The sequence below is a fragment of the Ruditapes philippinarum genome, unplaced genomic scaffold, assembly GCF_026571515.1.
Source record: "Ruditapes philippinarum isolate M1 unplaced genomic scaffold, ASM2657151v2 ctg2765_1_1_1_1, whole genome shotgun sequence".
Classification (NCBI taxonomy): Eukaryota; Metazoa; Mollusca; class Bivalvia; order Venerida; family Veneridae; genus Ruditapes; species Ruditapes philippinarum.
The window spans coordinates 245,664-264,751 of NW_026859286.1; the positions used below are offsets into that span (position 1 = coordinate 245,664).

At 29.0% G+C, this 19,088-nt stretch overlaps 2 protein-coding genes across 3 annotated transcripts in view; both read left to right on the forward strand.

Annotated features, from left to right (window-relative positions):
• LOC132755951 (neuropeptide SIFamide receptor-like) overlaps positions 1 to 19,088 on the forward strand; it is a 66,293-nt gene that overhangs the window by 30,684 nt on the left and 16,521 nt on the right. Inside the window, exon 1 of one of the 2 annotated variants that reach the window (XM_060746893.1) lies at positions 12,653 to 13,059. The exons of the other annotated variant lie outside the window; for it this stretch is intronic. Coding sequence (XP_060602876.1) covers positions 12,702 to 13,059 — 358 coding nt within the window. The 5' untranslated portion in view covers positions 12,653 to 12,701. Of the gene's footprint in view, positions 1 to 12,652; positions 13,060 to 19,088 lie in introns of those variants that run through there. 2 annotated transcript variants of the gene reach the window in all.
• On the forward strand, positions 1,933 to 17,385 carry LOC132755952 (neuropeptide SIFamide receptor-like). The gene is made up of 2 exons (XM_060746894.1): positions 1,933 to 2,479; positions 17,295 to 17,385. The coding sequence occupies exons 1-2, from the start codon at positions 2,059 to 2,061 to the stop codon at positions 17,366 to 17,368; spliced, it is 495 nt and encodes a 164-aa protein (XP_060602877.1). The 5' UTR covers positions 1,933 to 2,058; the 3' UTR covers positions 17,369 to 17,385.

The following is a 19,088-nucleotide window of genomic DNA, read 5'->3' on the forward strand; positions in this document are numbered from 1 at the left end:
CTTGCATTTATCAAACATATTTAGTCAAATCGATCTGCAACATTTTTAATGTTGTTGATATGGGCTCTCTTTTTATTACCATTTTTCTATTTCTTCTTATATATATCTTTAAGAATTAACAGTTTAATACTATTATTTGTACGAGTTACTGGTGTATTTCACATGTTAAAAATCGACTATTAATATTGATTAAGTTTCAGTAAAGTGGCTATTTACTTATTATTCATTAACAATGAAACGCTAAGAATATTCCTGTTGTTGTGTTTTTCTATTTCTACGACTGTTTTCTCTATTTTCAGCTTGTTTAATACGCTCTATTTGTGTACTGACAAACGCTGTTGAGAGTTGAATCGTGATGTCTGTTTCTATATACATAATTTGTGAAAACTACTGTTAAGTTTTTTTTAACAAAAATAAGCATAATGATCTAGGCGCCAAAATAGATCAATTTGAGAAAAATAAACTATAAATTCCTTTAAAACCTGGAATCTCTCATTTATTTCAAAATTGAAGTAATTCTGCCAATATTGTACTTAAGAAAGAAAACCTATTGTTTCTTAACTAAAGTCATACTTTGAAATACTAAATAGATCATAGTTATATATGAATGTAATTTTGGATACATACTCTTAGATCTGTACATTAGTGATATTTGAAATTTAAAAAAAATAGACAAAAAAGGCACGACTTGACGTAGCTTATTTTCAAAAAAAAATTAAATATTATTAAATAAATAAATAAATAAAATAGCATTGCTTATTTCTTAAAATCGGTAATGCATAATTGCTTTAATTAAAGTCTATAGAAAATGGAAAGTATTTATTTTTATTACCCTATCTAAATATAATACAATAAAGTGCAAAAGCTCGAAATAAATAAAAACCCTGAATCTGTCTGTATACATGATATTTGACTTAACAAAACCTTGAGCTTAAAAAAACAGTAGAAGAGGATAACGACTATTAGCTTGTCCAACAAAGCCATTAAAATGCCGACGATAAAACAATTTATATCCGACATAAGCTGATCGTTCGCAAAGGTAAGCCCCTTCAGAAATAAATCAGTTAGCTTGCTGATTTATGTCCGATTATGTAAAACCTTGCTTTAAAGAAAGAAACCATTCTTTCTATGCTAGATTTCGTATCTTTACTACATGTCAAACATACCATAACAATAATTATAGTAATAGCAACTATATGTATTTGTTTTATAAAAAATGTTTCAAAATGAAGCAGATAAGTCTATTTTCTAAAATATGAAAAACAAGATCAACAAGGAAAGGCGGCGTTCAATGAATGCTAAATCGTAATGATAAATCTTAACATGTTAAGTTTTTCATTCTTCCTGACATTAATCATCAATTTATTACTAAGATTGTTCTCATCAACTGATACCTCCGAGCAAAGTGATACCCCGAAAAGAAAAACTAGAATGGTTCATCTTAGTTTATTAAAGGCCCATTATTTAACAGAAACAAATACAATTTTACTTCTTTAACAAAGTGCAAATATTAGCTTTATAATATTTAAAAAAAATGTTAGATGATTGTTTTCTAAAACATAGCATGTAATGTGAATTTACATTTCACAAAAGGAACAGCATTTAAACACAGTTGTAGTTTCACTTCCATACAAAAAAACGTAATCACTATATTAATTGTATTAATTGCCACATAAGAAATATAAAAAAATAATAGGGTAATGAGTTATGTTTTGAAAACTATAAAATACACCAGAAATAAGAAGCTTTTTAAAAAAAGAAATAAATGTACTTTTGGGGCATAATTGGTCGTTAAGAAAATAAACTCAAACAGTTAATATTTTTTATTCGAACGTATCGTTGATTGATTATCAGCATTAATAAAACAATCATGCTGTTTTATATTGTTACTTTATATGTTTAAACATTATATTAATCGATGAGCTACGCAGCACCATCGCTACCTTAACAATATTTGAATAATTACTTGTTTGAGAAACCGCCTTACAGCGATTATTACTAACTCAATAGTAGAACCGCGAGTGGGCTACTCAACTTGTGTTTACTGAATGGAATACAATGGCTAGTATCAATGATAGTTTAAATAAAACTTATCAAGAAAATGAATTAAACTTGGATTATTTTGTTAATGCAACAGAACATGTTATGGATATTAACCATAGTGCAGGTTATTTAGGGAACACAAGTATGGAAACATCATCAGTTTCTTATTATGAATATGATGAAAATAGTACGTTTTATGAATCGTCCGAGATCGCTTTGTTAAAACAACCGGCTCATTTAATTGCCGTGTATTCAATTGCATACGGATTAGTGTTTATTTGTGGATTAATTGGGAATATTTTTGTCATAGCTGTGATAATAAAAGAACCAAGTATGAGGAATGTTACAAATTATTTTATTCTGAATTTAGCAGTGGCGGATATACTTGTTGCGTTAATGGTGGTACCAATCACTTTACTGACTAATCTATTCACTGGTATGAACTTTATTATATAATCTTAATTAATCATTCTGTTTTGCATTTTGTATCATATTGAAAAGAAATTGATATGTTATATTGCCTTAAAAAACAAATATCAAGAGAAACATTGATAGAAAACAGATTAATAATAATATGAAAAAGACAAACATTTCAAAGATTCTTATTAAAATGGTTTCTACCAGTCACACGTTATTATTCAATAATGTTTATTTATAAAACTATAAAAGACTTTCATAGTACTGTATTACATTTACATAGAGCAAACACGTTTGTTTAGGACAATAAAATTTTAGGCATAGTATAGATACTTATAAAATTAGTAAACATTCCAGGGATGGTTACATAAAATTGGAAATATTTGTTGCTTATACATTTTACTAGTTCGTTTAATTATGATCATCAATCAATATTCAAATATTATCTTTAATGAATTTACACATTATTTTCTTTTCTTATAAATCAATAAAATTCTTTTGCATCATGTCTTCGTTTATAAGTTTCCAGATATCTTCTTTTAATTCTGATGAAAGTCTATGAAAAAAGTCAGATGTCTCGGCAGTAATTAATATAGACTGTGAAATGAAAATGCATTGTAAAGTGGCGCTCTTACACATGATTTGGCACCGCAGTTGATGCTATATCAATTAAGCGAGGCATTCTGTTAATTAAGCTTGTTAATATCCCATTCACTGTAGATAATCTAATAACGCAAGTAATGAGTCGTGTAATCAAATATATCTAGACAAGTAATTTTAAGAGGTGTCATGACAATGAAATCGTAGCACCTGTTAAATTACTTTTGTATCACATAACACAATGTATCAGTCATTATAAAGATCGTGGTAATTAGTTAACTTTTATTGTAGTGATTAAAGTACCTTTAACCGTAAAGTTAAACAATATAATCTAAATGGTTCAGGATGCATATTAGAACCAAAGGCATGATGAAGATTGTAGCGAGTTGCACATTACACATCATTTTCATCTCTTTTTCAAACGAAAGCTTTTTTTTAATAAATGTGAAAATAATATGCATGATTAATTTTTCATCATCTGTAAATAACTAGAATTCTCTCGTTTATGCAATATTTTATTATTATTGTTATTACTACTATTATTATTATTATTATTATTATTATTATTATTCTTTTGAAGTCGTAATTGAGCCACATTAATTGTTTGATTGTTTCACCTCTTTAGTATTTAATTTGGTTTTATGTTATAACTCCATGAGTTCAATAGACCATTTCCGTTGAATTAGGATTTACTTTATTCACAAAACGGCAACAAATGAAAAAAATATAGTTTGATTTTATTCGGTATAATCATATTTGTCCTTGTTAGACGTAGAAAACTTAAATCCTATTTAAAAAGTGCTTCTGCGCATATGAATAAAGTTTTGAATTAGTCTTTATCGTCGCCATATTCGTTTTGACATCAGGTTAATTAAGATGTGACATATGGAACATGCTCTTTTGATTATTCTTTTGATATACTGCTTTAAATTAGTTGGTTAATAGGTGTTACAATATTCTTTTTGTTTCTGTTGCAGTTGAATCATTAACGTTACATTTCATACTTATAAATATTGTTTCAACATCATTAGATTGGAAATAACAAATAAAACATTACAAAAGATTTATTGAGTAATCAGTGTCAACAAACACTAACGGCGCATTCAAGTGATGTGAAAGAAAATACTTTTGCACGCTACATGGCAATTTAAAACCAATAAACATGTCCATAAACGGCCGATATTATTTGAACGCAAACCGCGGAAGTAGAAATAAAATTACAATTACCGCGTAAACACATTCATGTGATTCAGTAAAATAATGATTTGGGAAATTAGGTAATTTCTTCTTGTTCATAAAAACTTGATTTTATCTTAAAGTTTTTGTCTGCTATTGGCTGTTTTATTGTTAAAATAGTATATATACTTCATATTTATAACTATTACGAATGTTTAATATGATGGGTGATTTATAATGAATGGATCACCTGCTTCGACAGCCTTATTGCGAAGTAGTTAATAAATAAAGAACCCCTTAAACAACCCCTTTTACATTGGCTGATATATTGTTATATAAGCTGATATTGTGTTACATTTACAACGTTCGAACAACCTGCAGCCGTAAATCAAATATAACCATGTATATATTTTACACCTTGGTAAGAAATGACTTTTTCAACACTTACAATTCTGATGTTATATGTAGATCTGAAAAGTATGTCATTTTTATGCTTATAATCTTGTGAGATACACATTCATTTTTTCTATTCATTTATACAATACTAAAACGTTCTGAAAACTGTAGTAATCCATAACAAGTCAAGATAAAGTAAGTATAAAAAGACAAGACATGGATATTTATAATCTCCAAGATACGTAGGATGTGGATAATAAAGATATAGTCCCTGCTTTTGATTTATAAGAATTTCATATGCAATCTTTTACAAAAGCTGTCCCAGTAGGAATAATATCTTATATAAAACAGTAATTTCTATTCATTTTTCATGCTCGTATATGATTGAGGAGGAAATTCAGTCTATTCAATTAAAGGCTGTCATTATTTGCATCTTGATGTCTGACAACACTGGGGAAAATGTGCAGAATCTTGTTATTTATTCTTCATTGTTCGTGGTTTTCTATTCCATGAAAGATTCACTCAATGAATTTCTCAGTTCATGCAAATATTGAATAATCATGACGCCTTACAGTTTGTTTGGTATGAAATGATATATTATAAAAAAATGCGAAAAGACTAACAATAATATGAATAAAAGAAGCATATGAATCGCGTGAAAATTCTTTTGCATAAAGTCCTGTAGTAACATGTATATCAAAGAAAAGGTAAAAAATTGTCGATTGTCCAACATTGTTATTTTCCAGAAAATGATTTGGTTGCCGTTTTAAAGTTTGTAAGAAACGTTCATTTACAGTAAAAGTCCAACATAAAAAAATCGAAATACAATGTAATTAAAAAAATTAAAACAAATGTTTATGCCTTTGCGTATGTATTTTTAGTTTATAAAATTAACAACTGACCGCAAACAAGTTATTTTTAGAATGTTTTAAGTGGAAACAACTCCAACATTCTGTCTAATGCGTATTGGAAAACATTATAGTAAACATAACTGTGTGATTGTTGAAAAATAAAATTCTGGTAAACTGTAGTAATCTCTCTTATACCTATAGCGGGTAAATTGTCAATTACCGGTTTTACTTTATCAAGCACTGTAGGAAAAACGCTGATAACGATATTACTATTGTAATAATTATGTAATTAAATGTAATATGACATGCTGTCGGCAAAAACTGTTCCTCACATTTCTATTCTGCAAGCATTTTGTTTACAATACGAAAAGAGGTAACAGATGTGTGTAAATGTAAATTAGTAAAACAATTGTAATAATATATAATTCGGCACTTATATGACTAACGACTTTACTTCTGTTGACCCTACTTATGTTGATGACTTTACTAAATTAAATGTGTTGAAACAGATTCGTTGGCTGATTGTCGTTTGTAATATTAAATCTGAGGTACTAAAATTAGAGTAGTTAAATCTTTTAAATACTTCTCCGCAAAAACAATGTATTATTCTTTTACATATTCAACAAATGTAATTAATATGCAGTTGAATTGTTTGAAACAGTATGTATTTTCGTTCACAAACATATCATAAACAATCTTGTATATATGTCCACAGCAGACAATATATCCTGAAATAAAATCGGACAATTGAGATATCTATATGAATCACGCAGTATTTATTTTCTTTTAATTCAATTAGTGATCTTGATTTATTGTTTATGTTTTAAGGGATGTTATATCAAACATCTCTAGAGAAAACAGACAGAGCTAGCAGATGTATACTGAAAATCAGAGGTAAATCTGGCAGCTTCCTTACACCTGCCAAGATCATTTTTTCTACTTACATTTATTGTTTAACACTTACACTTCTATTCGCTATGTTAATTATGTAATACCAGCACTTCATCATAACTTTGTTAAGTATCAATTACGAAAACTCGTAGCATAATTATCCTGGTATTTTTAACGTGATACTTTGATTACCGTTTCAAATAAGTGTACTTTTATTGCCTATTGAAATAAGTGTACAATTTGGAATACAAACTATACATACTCTCATTAATTTAGTAGTTATGAAACACCATTTTTGTTATTTAGTTATCAAAATTATGTTACCACCATTACTGTTGTGTTTCATTATTATGTTATTCCCTATATATCAAATTGTTTATGATGCAGGAGTAATTGACGTTTTTGTCAATAATTAAAATGTCAGTAATAATGATATATAATCTGGAAGTGTTTCAGATCACATTTTTAGGTTAGGATTTAATTCAGACTTGTCGTTTAGCTTAATAAGGCAGAAGAAGTGTTTTGACTTTTTAAATAATAAGAGCAATATAAGGAACACTGAATGACATTAGGGAAAAGGGTGATATCACTACGCAATGCACGGCTGCATACTAATAAATATTTAAAAATATATGATCTTAGCCTTATGTACTGTTCGACATTAACCGTTAAATATTCAGAATAGTGTAACAGATCAAACAGAAGTATGCACTTTTAGCGAATCAAGGTTTTTTTTCATTGATATTTTGTCTTACGAATTAATATACTTTATAATGGTGTAATAACATAATTAATGTCACATTATTAAATTTGATGTACACATTTGATGATCAGTTTAAGCTTTACATAACAATTGACCTTTTAAAAATGTGTTTTGCAGTTATTATACAGTGGTACGTTCATAGGCATATGCAGTATCATACATAGTGTGGAAAAATGATGAATTAGTAGATGGGTAGCAAAGAATATTAAGAATACATAAAAGATGCACTATGCGTATCCTTGAGCAAGATGTTTTGTCCATAGAAATTTATTGAAATCTATGTAATTCTTACTGAATATGACTAATTGGAATAAATGGATGAATAAACTATACATGGGAAGCTGCATGCGTTTCCTATTACGGGACATGTAAAATTGGTCCTTTCGTATAACACTGCCAAGGTTTTTTTTTTCTTATGACACATCGTATTGTGATAGCCTAGTGTGCAGAACTTAAACATAACATATCTACTTTGTGTGAAGTCAAACATGTTTATTTTATGTTTACAAACGACTATGTAGCACCTACAATATTTTCTAAAAACAAATTTGAGCGTATTATATATTTAAATGATGTATATGAGATTTGTAAAAAAACAGTATAAGACTTAGATTTACCTCCAGCTAATTGCGTTAGGTGGAATCAGGTAAATAAAGTAGATATTTGATGCTGTAACAGGTAATCGAGCGTTCTTTCTGCATAAATATTTACATTATATTTTTATACAGACACAATTTGTATATCACTATCATTTTCTATCTCTATGTCAATTATGTGATAACACAGTTATAGAATACTTTAGTTTGTGATATATTAATCAAAAGTGAGCGGTTTCTCATTATTCTACATTACTTGTCCATTACCTGTTCATAATATTATTGTGTCAGTGTGATAAAGAATCAAGCATTTCCGAGATCTTGTTTAAGTATTTGTATAAAACACTAAGATTGCATTTCAACTGAATTCAGCTTGGCAACACACTATTATGAACTTACATGAAATAGCAATATGGCTTCAAACGCTCATGTCGCATAACTTTTAAAAAGATAATAGAAAAAAGAAACATTATCTCAATTTGGAATCAATTTACACAGAAATGCTAAAAGAGAATCTTTTAGATTTTTATTTTTGAAATCATTTTGACATAATCTTTGCTTTACTGTTTACATAAATTGGTGTCGAATTCAGATCATGTTTAAGTATACTTATTTTTACTATGTTTGCATCATCATGACACATTCCCAGTTTAGTTTGTAACGGATTGGCTTCAACAATTTATATGTTTGATTCTCTTCAGTTCAATCTTCTAAAACCTGAAAAAGTTAAAGATAATTCATTTAGATGTAAGAAAACCTTAGGCATGTAAATCTTATTATTTTGTCTTTGTTATGAAATATATGAATACTTGAAATACAAATGACCAATTGAAACTGAAAACCTTGTGTGCAGAGCTGTAGTTTTCAAATATTTAATTCTATATGCATAACAGTTTTTGTTGTGGAATTGATTGGATATATAGATACCAGTATTTAACGAATTTGATAACAAGACTTTATCTAAAATATAATTTTAAAAAACTTATGTTTTGATTTTTAATTAAACTGTTTAATATGGAAAGTTATAATATCGAACCTTGTTTCATAGATATTAAATGAAATTATTTTAGACATATCTATGTATCAAACTGATCTATTGTCAACCTTTTCAATTATAAGGATATGATTTAAAGGCCAAACCAGTTAGCCATATAACAATAATTGTGCTCAGTCCATATTTATTTCTTCAAAGAACAAATTCACACATATATCATACTTTTTTAAATTACAATCGCGTATTTTATATTTCGAAATTAAAAATGATCAAACAATTGAATATTCTAGAATCGAAACATTCAATATAAGGTAAGCGGGAAAAACACAAGCAAAGTTGTGTAACGATACAAGATATTACATGTCTGTAATGTTGTCAATTTAACACTGATCATTTGTAAGATCTGTTTGATACACAGTTCTTTTTTGCAAGATCCATTACTAAAAAAATTGCCCTTGTTTATTAAATAAATTTCGTAAATAGTAACACTTTGTTTACACAAGAACACAGCTCTATTTAAAGAAGCAACGGCACTCGAAGATAACCGTTACATGACAATGATAACAACTGTAATGGATTTGAAGGAGCGTGTGCTTTTTTGTAAAGTTGTAAGCCGTTAAAAGATCAAATATGAGATGCTTTATGAACATGAGTCGGCTAAATGCATTTGTTTTGTAGCATAAGTTGTGTGCGCTTTAATATGTTGTATGACAAAGCAAAGCTAGCTTGCTATAAGTTGATTTATTTCTAATAAGTATAGAATTTCAGACATTGTAAGAAATATATTAAAACGGTTTTTTTATATTTTGAAAAATAGTGCTTTGTATGTTTAATTTAAGTTAATTTTAGTGTTTAATTGTTGATTTGTTAACCATCAGTTAACGTCAAATCACTTTTGAATATCATGATATAAAGGTTAATGTTTTTAAAATCAACTGACACATTCGATTTGTCAATATTATTGATTTGAGGCAGTAATGAAACCATGACTAATCGAATATTGAATGTCAACATGATTTGAAATATGCCTCTTATAAATCCAACATTGCTTGCCGAATTAAATTTTCCAGTACAAGTTAACCAGTATTAATTTAAAGTTGATTATTTAGGCCAAACGCTTGATATGTTACTGGCCATAGTTTTTCAAACGTCACTCAAAATGAACCCAGTAGTTTAGAAACATGAGTAAAAGAAAAGTCATAGGTATATATGAATAATATTGAATGTAATTTGCATTTATCGGTAGAACCATTATACAAAATAGTTTATTCATTACGTATTCCACAAAACTTGTTGATAAGTTAATTACTGACGATTTTACAAAACGTAAAAATAAAAATAAGCAAAGAAAACGCCCCCACACAAAAACAAACAACAACAACAAAAAACTAATGATTACATTCTTACTTCTTAAAAGTCATTGGTCTCCATACATTTTTATTACAAATTTTACTTATTTGGTGTATAATAAGCTGGCATAAAGATTTAGTTATAGCAGATTTTTTATGAAACATTGCATGTGAAACAGCAGTAAAATATTTCGCGACAATTTCTATTTTGTCTCTGTTCAAATATTTCACAAAATAGCGTGTCTTTGTGAATAATCACTTGTATAAAACGGTAATTACTATGCTGTTTCAAGATATTTATGACGTAAATATAAAAGTTTTCAGTTTCGATTGGTAGAATGACAGACAATGCCCAAATTACATGAACAATTTATGTTTTTGAAGACATTCTGATTGCAGTTCAGTATGTCATCGGATGAAATCTAAAATGTTGTCCAGCGGGATGCTAAAAGTAGATAACACTTGATAGGAAAGTTGACCTGATTAATTTGTTCGGTCAAATAATGAATTTTATTTGATTATTTATTACACGACGGTTTTATTCATGTAATAAGGCACAAGTGCAATTAATATGACATCGTCTTGGCGTTTTCCTTTCGCGTATATGTCAAATACTTCATACTATCAAAGTAGTTATTCATTATTTTTGAGGTGCCTGACTTATTTTTCAACAAAAATATTTCAACCAATACTTAGCTAAACCTCATTTATTGTATTAAATGGTCAATATGAGACCCATCATCCTACAATGCTTCGGCCAGATTTATTGTTTCCTGGCCAAGTTTGCGCTACTCGTCTTTCATTGCCTTTGTATCGATGATGCGAGTCTTCGTTTTCCTTTTAGAGGACATGCCAGCCCATTCCATGAAGCCGCTTGAAAATGCATCGCGATTTACAAACTGCATTTTTTACCAATGTCTTCTACCTTTCTGATATAGCATACCTTTCATCGCCCATAACTTCCGCCTAAGTTAAACGTAGCCTTACTGAAGTTTCAACGCTTTTCCATTGGTTGTATTTCAGTTTAAGATAAAACTTCCAAGATGTGCTTCTTAATTTGTTTCAACAGTCAAGCTTAACTTCATGTACACGTACATTTTGTATGCATAGGTTGTAACAAAACCGATAAGCCACAAAAGGCACGATAAACTCGTGCATATGTTTTACAGTGCACGGGTTTCTTTTGTTTACAAATGAGTCAGGTACCTCTCGTTTTACAGACCTTCATTTTAATGACTTTACTCCAAGTTAGTACTTCTAGTTAGGACTGGTAAATATACATCAAACACCGCCGATGTCTTAAGCCTCTGAACAAAGAAGTATACACCATATAACTAACATGGAAAATAACACTCTCTATAAATGTATATAGTTTATATGTGATAGATACATATATCAATATCTTACAGATGTAACGTTAGCAAGTCGTCGTACGGCATAATGACGCAATAAAACACTTGTTACCTGTCATAAATGGTCTTTTAATTTTAATAAAATTAATCACGATTCACTTTTCAGCGTTTTGACAAACGGAACACTATTAATGTATTTAAAGAATACAACTTATATATTTCTCATTATTATCTGCCATTATTGTATTATTTTATTCTTTATATGCTTGTGCTGTACATGTATCAGCTAAGGTGAAGGCTGTTACAAATTGGTACATTGCCTCAGCATCTATTTTTAACTATTTTAGAACTAAGATGCTCGAGGACATTGATAACAACACTTATCGTCTCGCAGCAGTTTTAGTGGTATTACGTGTTCTGAATAAAACTTTACAATCAATAAACTTTGCGGTCCCAATAAACTTCAATTGAGAGATATTATTGAAACGACGAAGTCCATTTCAAATGATTATTTCTGTTGAATGAATTTGTTCAAGTGTAAACATGATATTAACATGACATTACATGCTATAACAACAGGCATATGAAACCTTTGCATCACCAGACCTTTGCTGTTAAATTGGAATATATCGTTTATACCAGATATGATAATGCATTGTTATGTTTTGTAAAAATATCATGTAAAGATAGCTGCAACTTAAATAAGTATTACTGGTAGAATCCGAACTAAAACATTAATTTTGTTATGTACCTTTGTCATTTATTTACTTTTTCTTTTATCCAAACAACGTTTTAATATAGATATGATAGATGTACATTAAAACAAAGTCATTGCGCATTGCTATACCAGTCTCAATAGTAAATGCTGAACTTTTTATTTCAATTTCCGTTTTGTCCATATACTGATATTATACTTATTTAATTTATAGTTTTTACCAACCTTGAAAGTTGGATAAAAGGATCAAGTTTCCATATTTTTAATTAATACAGAACGTTGTCAAAAAGTGCCTTTTGTCAACATTAAACATTTAGATTAACAATTTTTTAGATAAATTGAAAAAAAAATGAATTGAAATGTTTGCAGAAGTTAATTTCCGGTATCATTTCTCTGATTGGTAATCTTTTAAAAGCTAATGCTACAAAAGAGAGAGGGAGAGAGAGTTTGTGAGACAGTGAGCTTGTTTTGTGTGAAACAGTTTTCCTATAATCTAGTAAATGTAAGTATCAGAAAGTGAGCGAGGAAGGATTTTTATTGTGATATGTTGTCGTGGAAATGATTGAAGAGACTATGGATGTACATGATAATAGTAGTGTTGGATATCTTAGTACGTACATTAATCAAAGAGTGATTGAAACTTCGACAATGTCTCAACATGATGTGATTGATAATGTTACGGTTGTAGATGTCCCTTTAATAAAACAGCCTGAACATATGATAATAGTGTATTGTGTATCGTATGTTCTTGTGTTTGTAATCGGATTAATTGGTAACAGCTTCGTCATAGCTGTGATTTATAAAGATCCAAGCATGAGGAATGTAACTAATTATTTCATACTGAACATGTCAGTAGCAGATATTATCATTGCCGTGTTCTGTGTACCATTCACCCTGCTGGGCAATATTTACTCAGGTGAGATCAGCATCATTAAAAATGTATTATGTTGTTACAACATTTTTATTTCCAAACTAATTAGCACTAATTTATTTATGTTTTATTAATGTATGCCTGTATAGAAATCGAAAAATAATTTGATCTAAAACACGCCCTTCACATGTATATCAAATCACGCATAAGACTGGTCTAAAATTCCCAAATATAAGAACGAGCTCCTGAATCTGTCTCATTTACAACTATGCATTTTATTTAACAATTTAATATATAAAAAATTCATGCACTTTATCTGTATGTTATTTCATTAAATTTGAATAAACAGAGTAGTACATTTTTAAGCACTGTATATACGCGTTTTATTATTTATTCTGCATTCTTTAAACGAAAAAGAATTAATTGTAAACTATTGGACTTGAGATAAAAGATTGAATATAGATATGACATTTAACATAACTGAATGAACTTTTGGTTTAAATTATCAGTCTAAAATATCTATATGAAATAACTAAATGAATATTCTTCAATTTGCTATTATTTAACATTTATACTTCGTGTCGATTTTCTATTTTTTCTCTTTGATGAAACATGATGTAAAGTACCGTAGACTTTGCCTAATCTTAAAATAGGGCCGATCGTTTTGATATGATATGACATGATATTGATTTGATATGATATTGATTTGATATGATATGATATGATATTGATTTGATATGATATTGATTTGATATGATATTGATTTGATATGATATGATATTGATTTGATATTTATGATATTGATTTGATATGATACAGATATGATATGACATGATATTGAGTTGATATGATATTGATTTGATATCATATGCTCTTGATTTGATATGATATTGATTTGATATGATATGACATGATATTGATTTGATATGATATTGATTTGATATCATATGATATTGATTTGATATTGATATCATGATATTAATTTGATATGAAACAAACTCTCATATTCAATTAAAGAACTCAATACCGTATTTTGTATTTGTAAAGTATTAAGTATAAAATAAGTCGATTTCTTTTGTTTTCTCTGTTTTATTCACAAATATTATACATACATGTATATACAATGAGACAGCCAAACAAATTCCATTTTAGATATTCGTAAGTATTAGAATAACAACATACACTACAAAAAAGGAGAAAAAAGTGTCTCTTTCCCTTCTGTTTTTTTTTCTAGAATAATCTTTATTTTACCTAAAGAATAACGTTCGGACTGACAACCATACTAATAATCATAATAATTATTATTATTATCATCATCATCATCATCATCATCATCATCATCATCATCATAACGATGATGATAATAATAATAAGATAATAAGAGTGTACTTGTAAGTGATATAATTAAATGTAACGATTCGGAATATAGATATAGCTCACTTCTAATAACATAAATATTTATAAAATGAACATGGTTAAGAAATTCAGTTTTGTAAACGTAACAAAATACAGTCATACAAACCGGGGCGTCCGTGGCCGGGTTGAACGGTCGTTGACATCAAACCACTTGCCTCTCACAGGTGTAGATTCGAAATACTGCCAGAGACTCTTAATTCATTTGAAAAAGCTATTCAGTCAACTACGAAATGTCGGTGGTTCGAGTCTTAAGTAATGCAAGGAGGTGCACCTGAGGCTTCCACCACCATTAAAGCTTGAAGTTTGCAGCATGGCCTTAAACGTGTTGCTGCGAGGTAAAGTCCCACAAAAAGTTAAACAAAACGATTTGGAGCCGAATATTGATTTGAACATAAAAGCTTACAATAAGAAAAAAAAACGAAATAAGAGTCGAATAAGAAATGACATGTCTCATTCTGTATATACAGGAGACATTCATCTTAGGGCAATTTATGGAAATCAGTTCGAATAACGCCCAATTTGTCAAAGCGAAAGGTCCAATTTAATGTCACTAGCTGAAATATAACAAATAATTACGATGTATGAATATTTAGGCGTTTGTACCGTTTTCTTTAGAAATCGTTCACAGTATGAAAATGTTACATTGAATGAATGGAATAATTGTTATTTGTTTCGTAATATTTCAAATGTGCATAGCTTACACCAGATGCATCTATACAAAACATCTTGTAGTTAATAAAACTTTCATATTTGTACTTTTGACTTTCTTTATCCTATCCCCCTTTTTTGTTTGTTTAAAAACCCGAAAAGCTGTTTCTACTCAAATTTTTTTGTGGCGTTTTTTTGCATGAAAAATATCTTTGTTTTGCGTTTTTATTTCTTTGGTTAAATAGGGTTTTCGTCCAAAAGTTGGAAAATTTTTATCTTTGTTTGCTGGGAAATCTTAATGATTTTGGTTATCAAAAAACTTATCATTTTTGTCACCCGGTTTGTATGAAACTTTTTCAATCTCCGAAAAAGTTATTTTTTTTTCAAACTATAATTATTTTATCTCGGTTTATTTGACATTCGCCGACGTAATAGTCGACCTATAAAATACTGATCAATCTTAGATAAGATTATAAATGCAATAGATAACTCTATTAATGTTTGCTGATTATTTCAAATTACGATTTGTATGAAACATTTTATTCGCGTTGTTAACATCTTAAAAGACTGCTTATCATTTCCCCAGGTCGTTTGGAAAATAAAAGAAAATCATAATTATCTTTATAGTTCAGTTTTCTAGCTGCTATAATACATTAATGGTATGATTTATGTTATTTAATGTGAAAATTAAGTCTTTATTTTTCTTCTTTCATCATCAACAAAATAGTATTATGCCAAAAATATATATACAGTATATACATTTTAAAACAACAATATGACATTTGTTATTTACACCTGATTCGGTTCTGTTAGTTAAAAGAAATGTGTGTTTGGGTTTGTTTACAGCATAGTTATATCATTGATAAAATGTTGTCAATCAATAAAACCGTGATTTCTTTATTTCATCTGGAAGCCGGTTCTTGAATTATTTCCCGGATTCATTGAGTTGCGATGGCAAGGTCAGAAATCTAAATTAGCAATCTTTTCTTCGCATTATATACATTTGTTCATATCAGTACTGGCTGTACTCTATGGTCAGCCAATATTTCAAATTAAAAAAAAATATTTCTAAAGCAATGAGATAGAAAAATAAATTGTGAGATACACAAATGTGTCAGTGTGAACAGTGTGATTTATAGTTTTGACTTGTGTACGAACAATCTATTGCTATAATGATTCATACAACATCGCAACTATCAACTTTTAAATATTGCAAGATATTCTTATGCACATTTTTATTACAAATCTGAGGAGTAACAGACTGATATGAATAAAACATACTGATCAGTAATGGTTGTTATTATAATTTTCCTTGATGGTTTCATTATGGAAATATTACAGCTTGCTATGGTAATGCTTGCAAAAATTTTATTTACTTACGATTCTTGGCGGATAAACTTTTTTTGCTGACGTTTATTATCTTTTTAAAAACTTGGAAAAAATATTTTCCCTGTTTTTTACTTCCTTTATTGCACTCTTTTTTAAGGAAATGTTATTTCGGGAAAAGACAGGACCCTTTTTTTCATGTTTTTCTTTTCGATTACGCAGTGCAATTGTATTAACATCTTGTTTAATTAATCAAATGTTTGTGCTATGTATTGAGATTGTTTACGAAGAATACTATTAATTTTAAAGAAAAAACAGTATTCCAATATTATTACAAATAAACAAATTTTTTTTTAACTGACACATTTTAAAACCCCATAAAAAAAAAAACGGATCGGGAACAATTAAGCTTTAAATAAAAAAAAATATTTTTTTATTTTCTCAAGAAGTTGTATTCTTAAAATTTGTAAAATTAAAAGTTATGATGTTTTGAATATTTTTTGTTTAAAAACCAAAAAAGAAAAGTCTGTTTTAAAATTTTAGTGTATGTGCTTTGCTTTTGAAGTAAAATTTAAAAATTTGTTGTTCAGAAAATTGAAATATTTTGAAAAGAACGACGGGGGTTTATTTTTGCCCCCCAAAAAGACCCAGCCGCCCCACGCCATCACATACGCAGCGCGCGCACGCACACACACACAGCCCCCCAAAATTTGGTGTTTTTTCAAAGAAAACGGATTGTTATGTTACTTTATATCGTCGTTTCGTTGATATTTCAGAATTTAAATCACCTTTCATATATTTCGACCTACAAGAAACTGTTCAAGCATTGTTTAAAACGATAGAATCATTTTAAATATAATGCCTCAAATATATTTCCTCTATATTTTCAGGATGGCGATACGGTGCATTTCTCTGCAAAATCACGCCATATGTTCAAAGTGTAGCATTCAGTGCGCATCAGTAAATACTCTGGCAGCAATTTGCGTTTGACAGGTAAAGGTTCTCCTATAAAATCTTTTGAAAAAAACAAAATCATAAAATCAGTATCAAATGATCTTTAAACTAAAAAAAATAGCTTGCTGAAATATGTGAGCGAACTCCTGTAGAGAATTCGTTGATATATAAATATTAATCTTTATTATAACTTATATAAAAAATATCATCTTCATTACTTTTTTATTCCAATTTTCTTTTCTGCTGTTTGCTGTGTGAAGCAAAATAACATATAACTAATTTAATATATATTTCTTAACAATATTGCAATAAGTATGTTTAACTTTTAATTTGATGTTCAATTTTTAAGAAATATAATTCAAGATTTCACTTCATTTACAAAAAACTTATTTATAAAATAATTCATAGAAAAAACGCTTTGTACAGATATGTCAAATATAAAGAAATGATATATTCAGATACTTGGCAATTTGCTACACACGACATTCCAAAATTTCAACATGTGCTTCGCGGACGACAATAGCTTCTATTTGGATATTTGCCGGCTCAATAATGATCCCGCTCTTAGTTTTCTATCAGAAGTACATGCACCCAAAATTCCACGAAGTACCGATGTGTCACCAATTATGGCCAAATTTCGATCTTCAAAGAGGATATTTTCTCGTAGCCTTGTTTTGTGTTTGTTACTTGTTACCTCTAATTATGATTCTTCTATGTTATATTCTAATTGCCGTAAAGATCTGGAAAAGAAACGCGCCTGGCGTTCAAACAAATGGAAGATTAATTATCTACAAATCTAAAGTGAAGGTTTTAAAAATGTTGGCAGTAATTGTGATTCTGTTTGCTTTCTCGTGGCTTCCTTTGTACGCAATATACCTAAAGTTTTACTTTCAATCCGAGGATTTATCAGAGGGTGACCAAAAAACTTTATTTGAAATTGTCCTACCGTTCGCGCAATGGTTAGGCGCGTCGAACTGTGGCATGAATCCAATTATTTATTGTTTCTTCAGCAAAAAGTACAGGAGAGGTTTTAAAAAACTGCTATATTGCAGATTCCAAACGCTGGCATTCAGAAGACAGAGCAGAACTACACGATCATTGAGTACAAGATACATAAATGTAGAAAATTCCAGCGGAAATGTAAATGACACAAAAAACAAAAAACTGCCAAAGTAAAGAAAACAAAGTGTCAAGTAATAAGTACATGGTGGTAGCTTTTAACAACGGAAGAATGACAGTGTCATTCCGGAAGGAAAATGCCTCTGACGATTCAAGCTTCTAGAGGATGTTACTCTGGACACGACCTGATTTATATTCTCCCTCACATTTATTTGAAACATTGCAATCGTTCACAAAAAAAAAAGAAAACAACAAAAAACACAAAATATTATCTGAAGATTTTATGAGGGTTATATTGATTAACATGGTTCATATTTAAAAAGATCAAAACATACATGTATTTTAAAAAGAATATATATTTTTTGAAATGTACATACATTGTAAATTAAATAAAAAAAGTAAATTTAACGTTTGAGAAACCTGTTGTGAAGTATTCACATTAATTGTACATGTTTGAGATGACTACAAGACATAAAGACGAATTTCTGAACAAACTATGAGTGTTGTCATTGAATTCGTAAGTGTTAATATGACATGTACATGTATAGTGGTAATGAAAAAAAAAACAGATATCAAATATTGTCTCGTAAACGTATTTAAAAATATGGGCA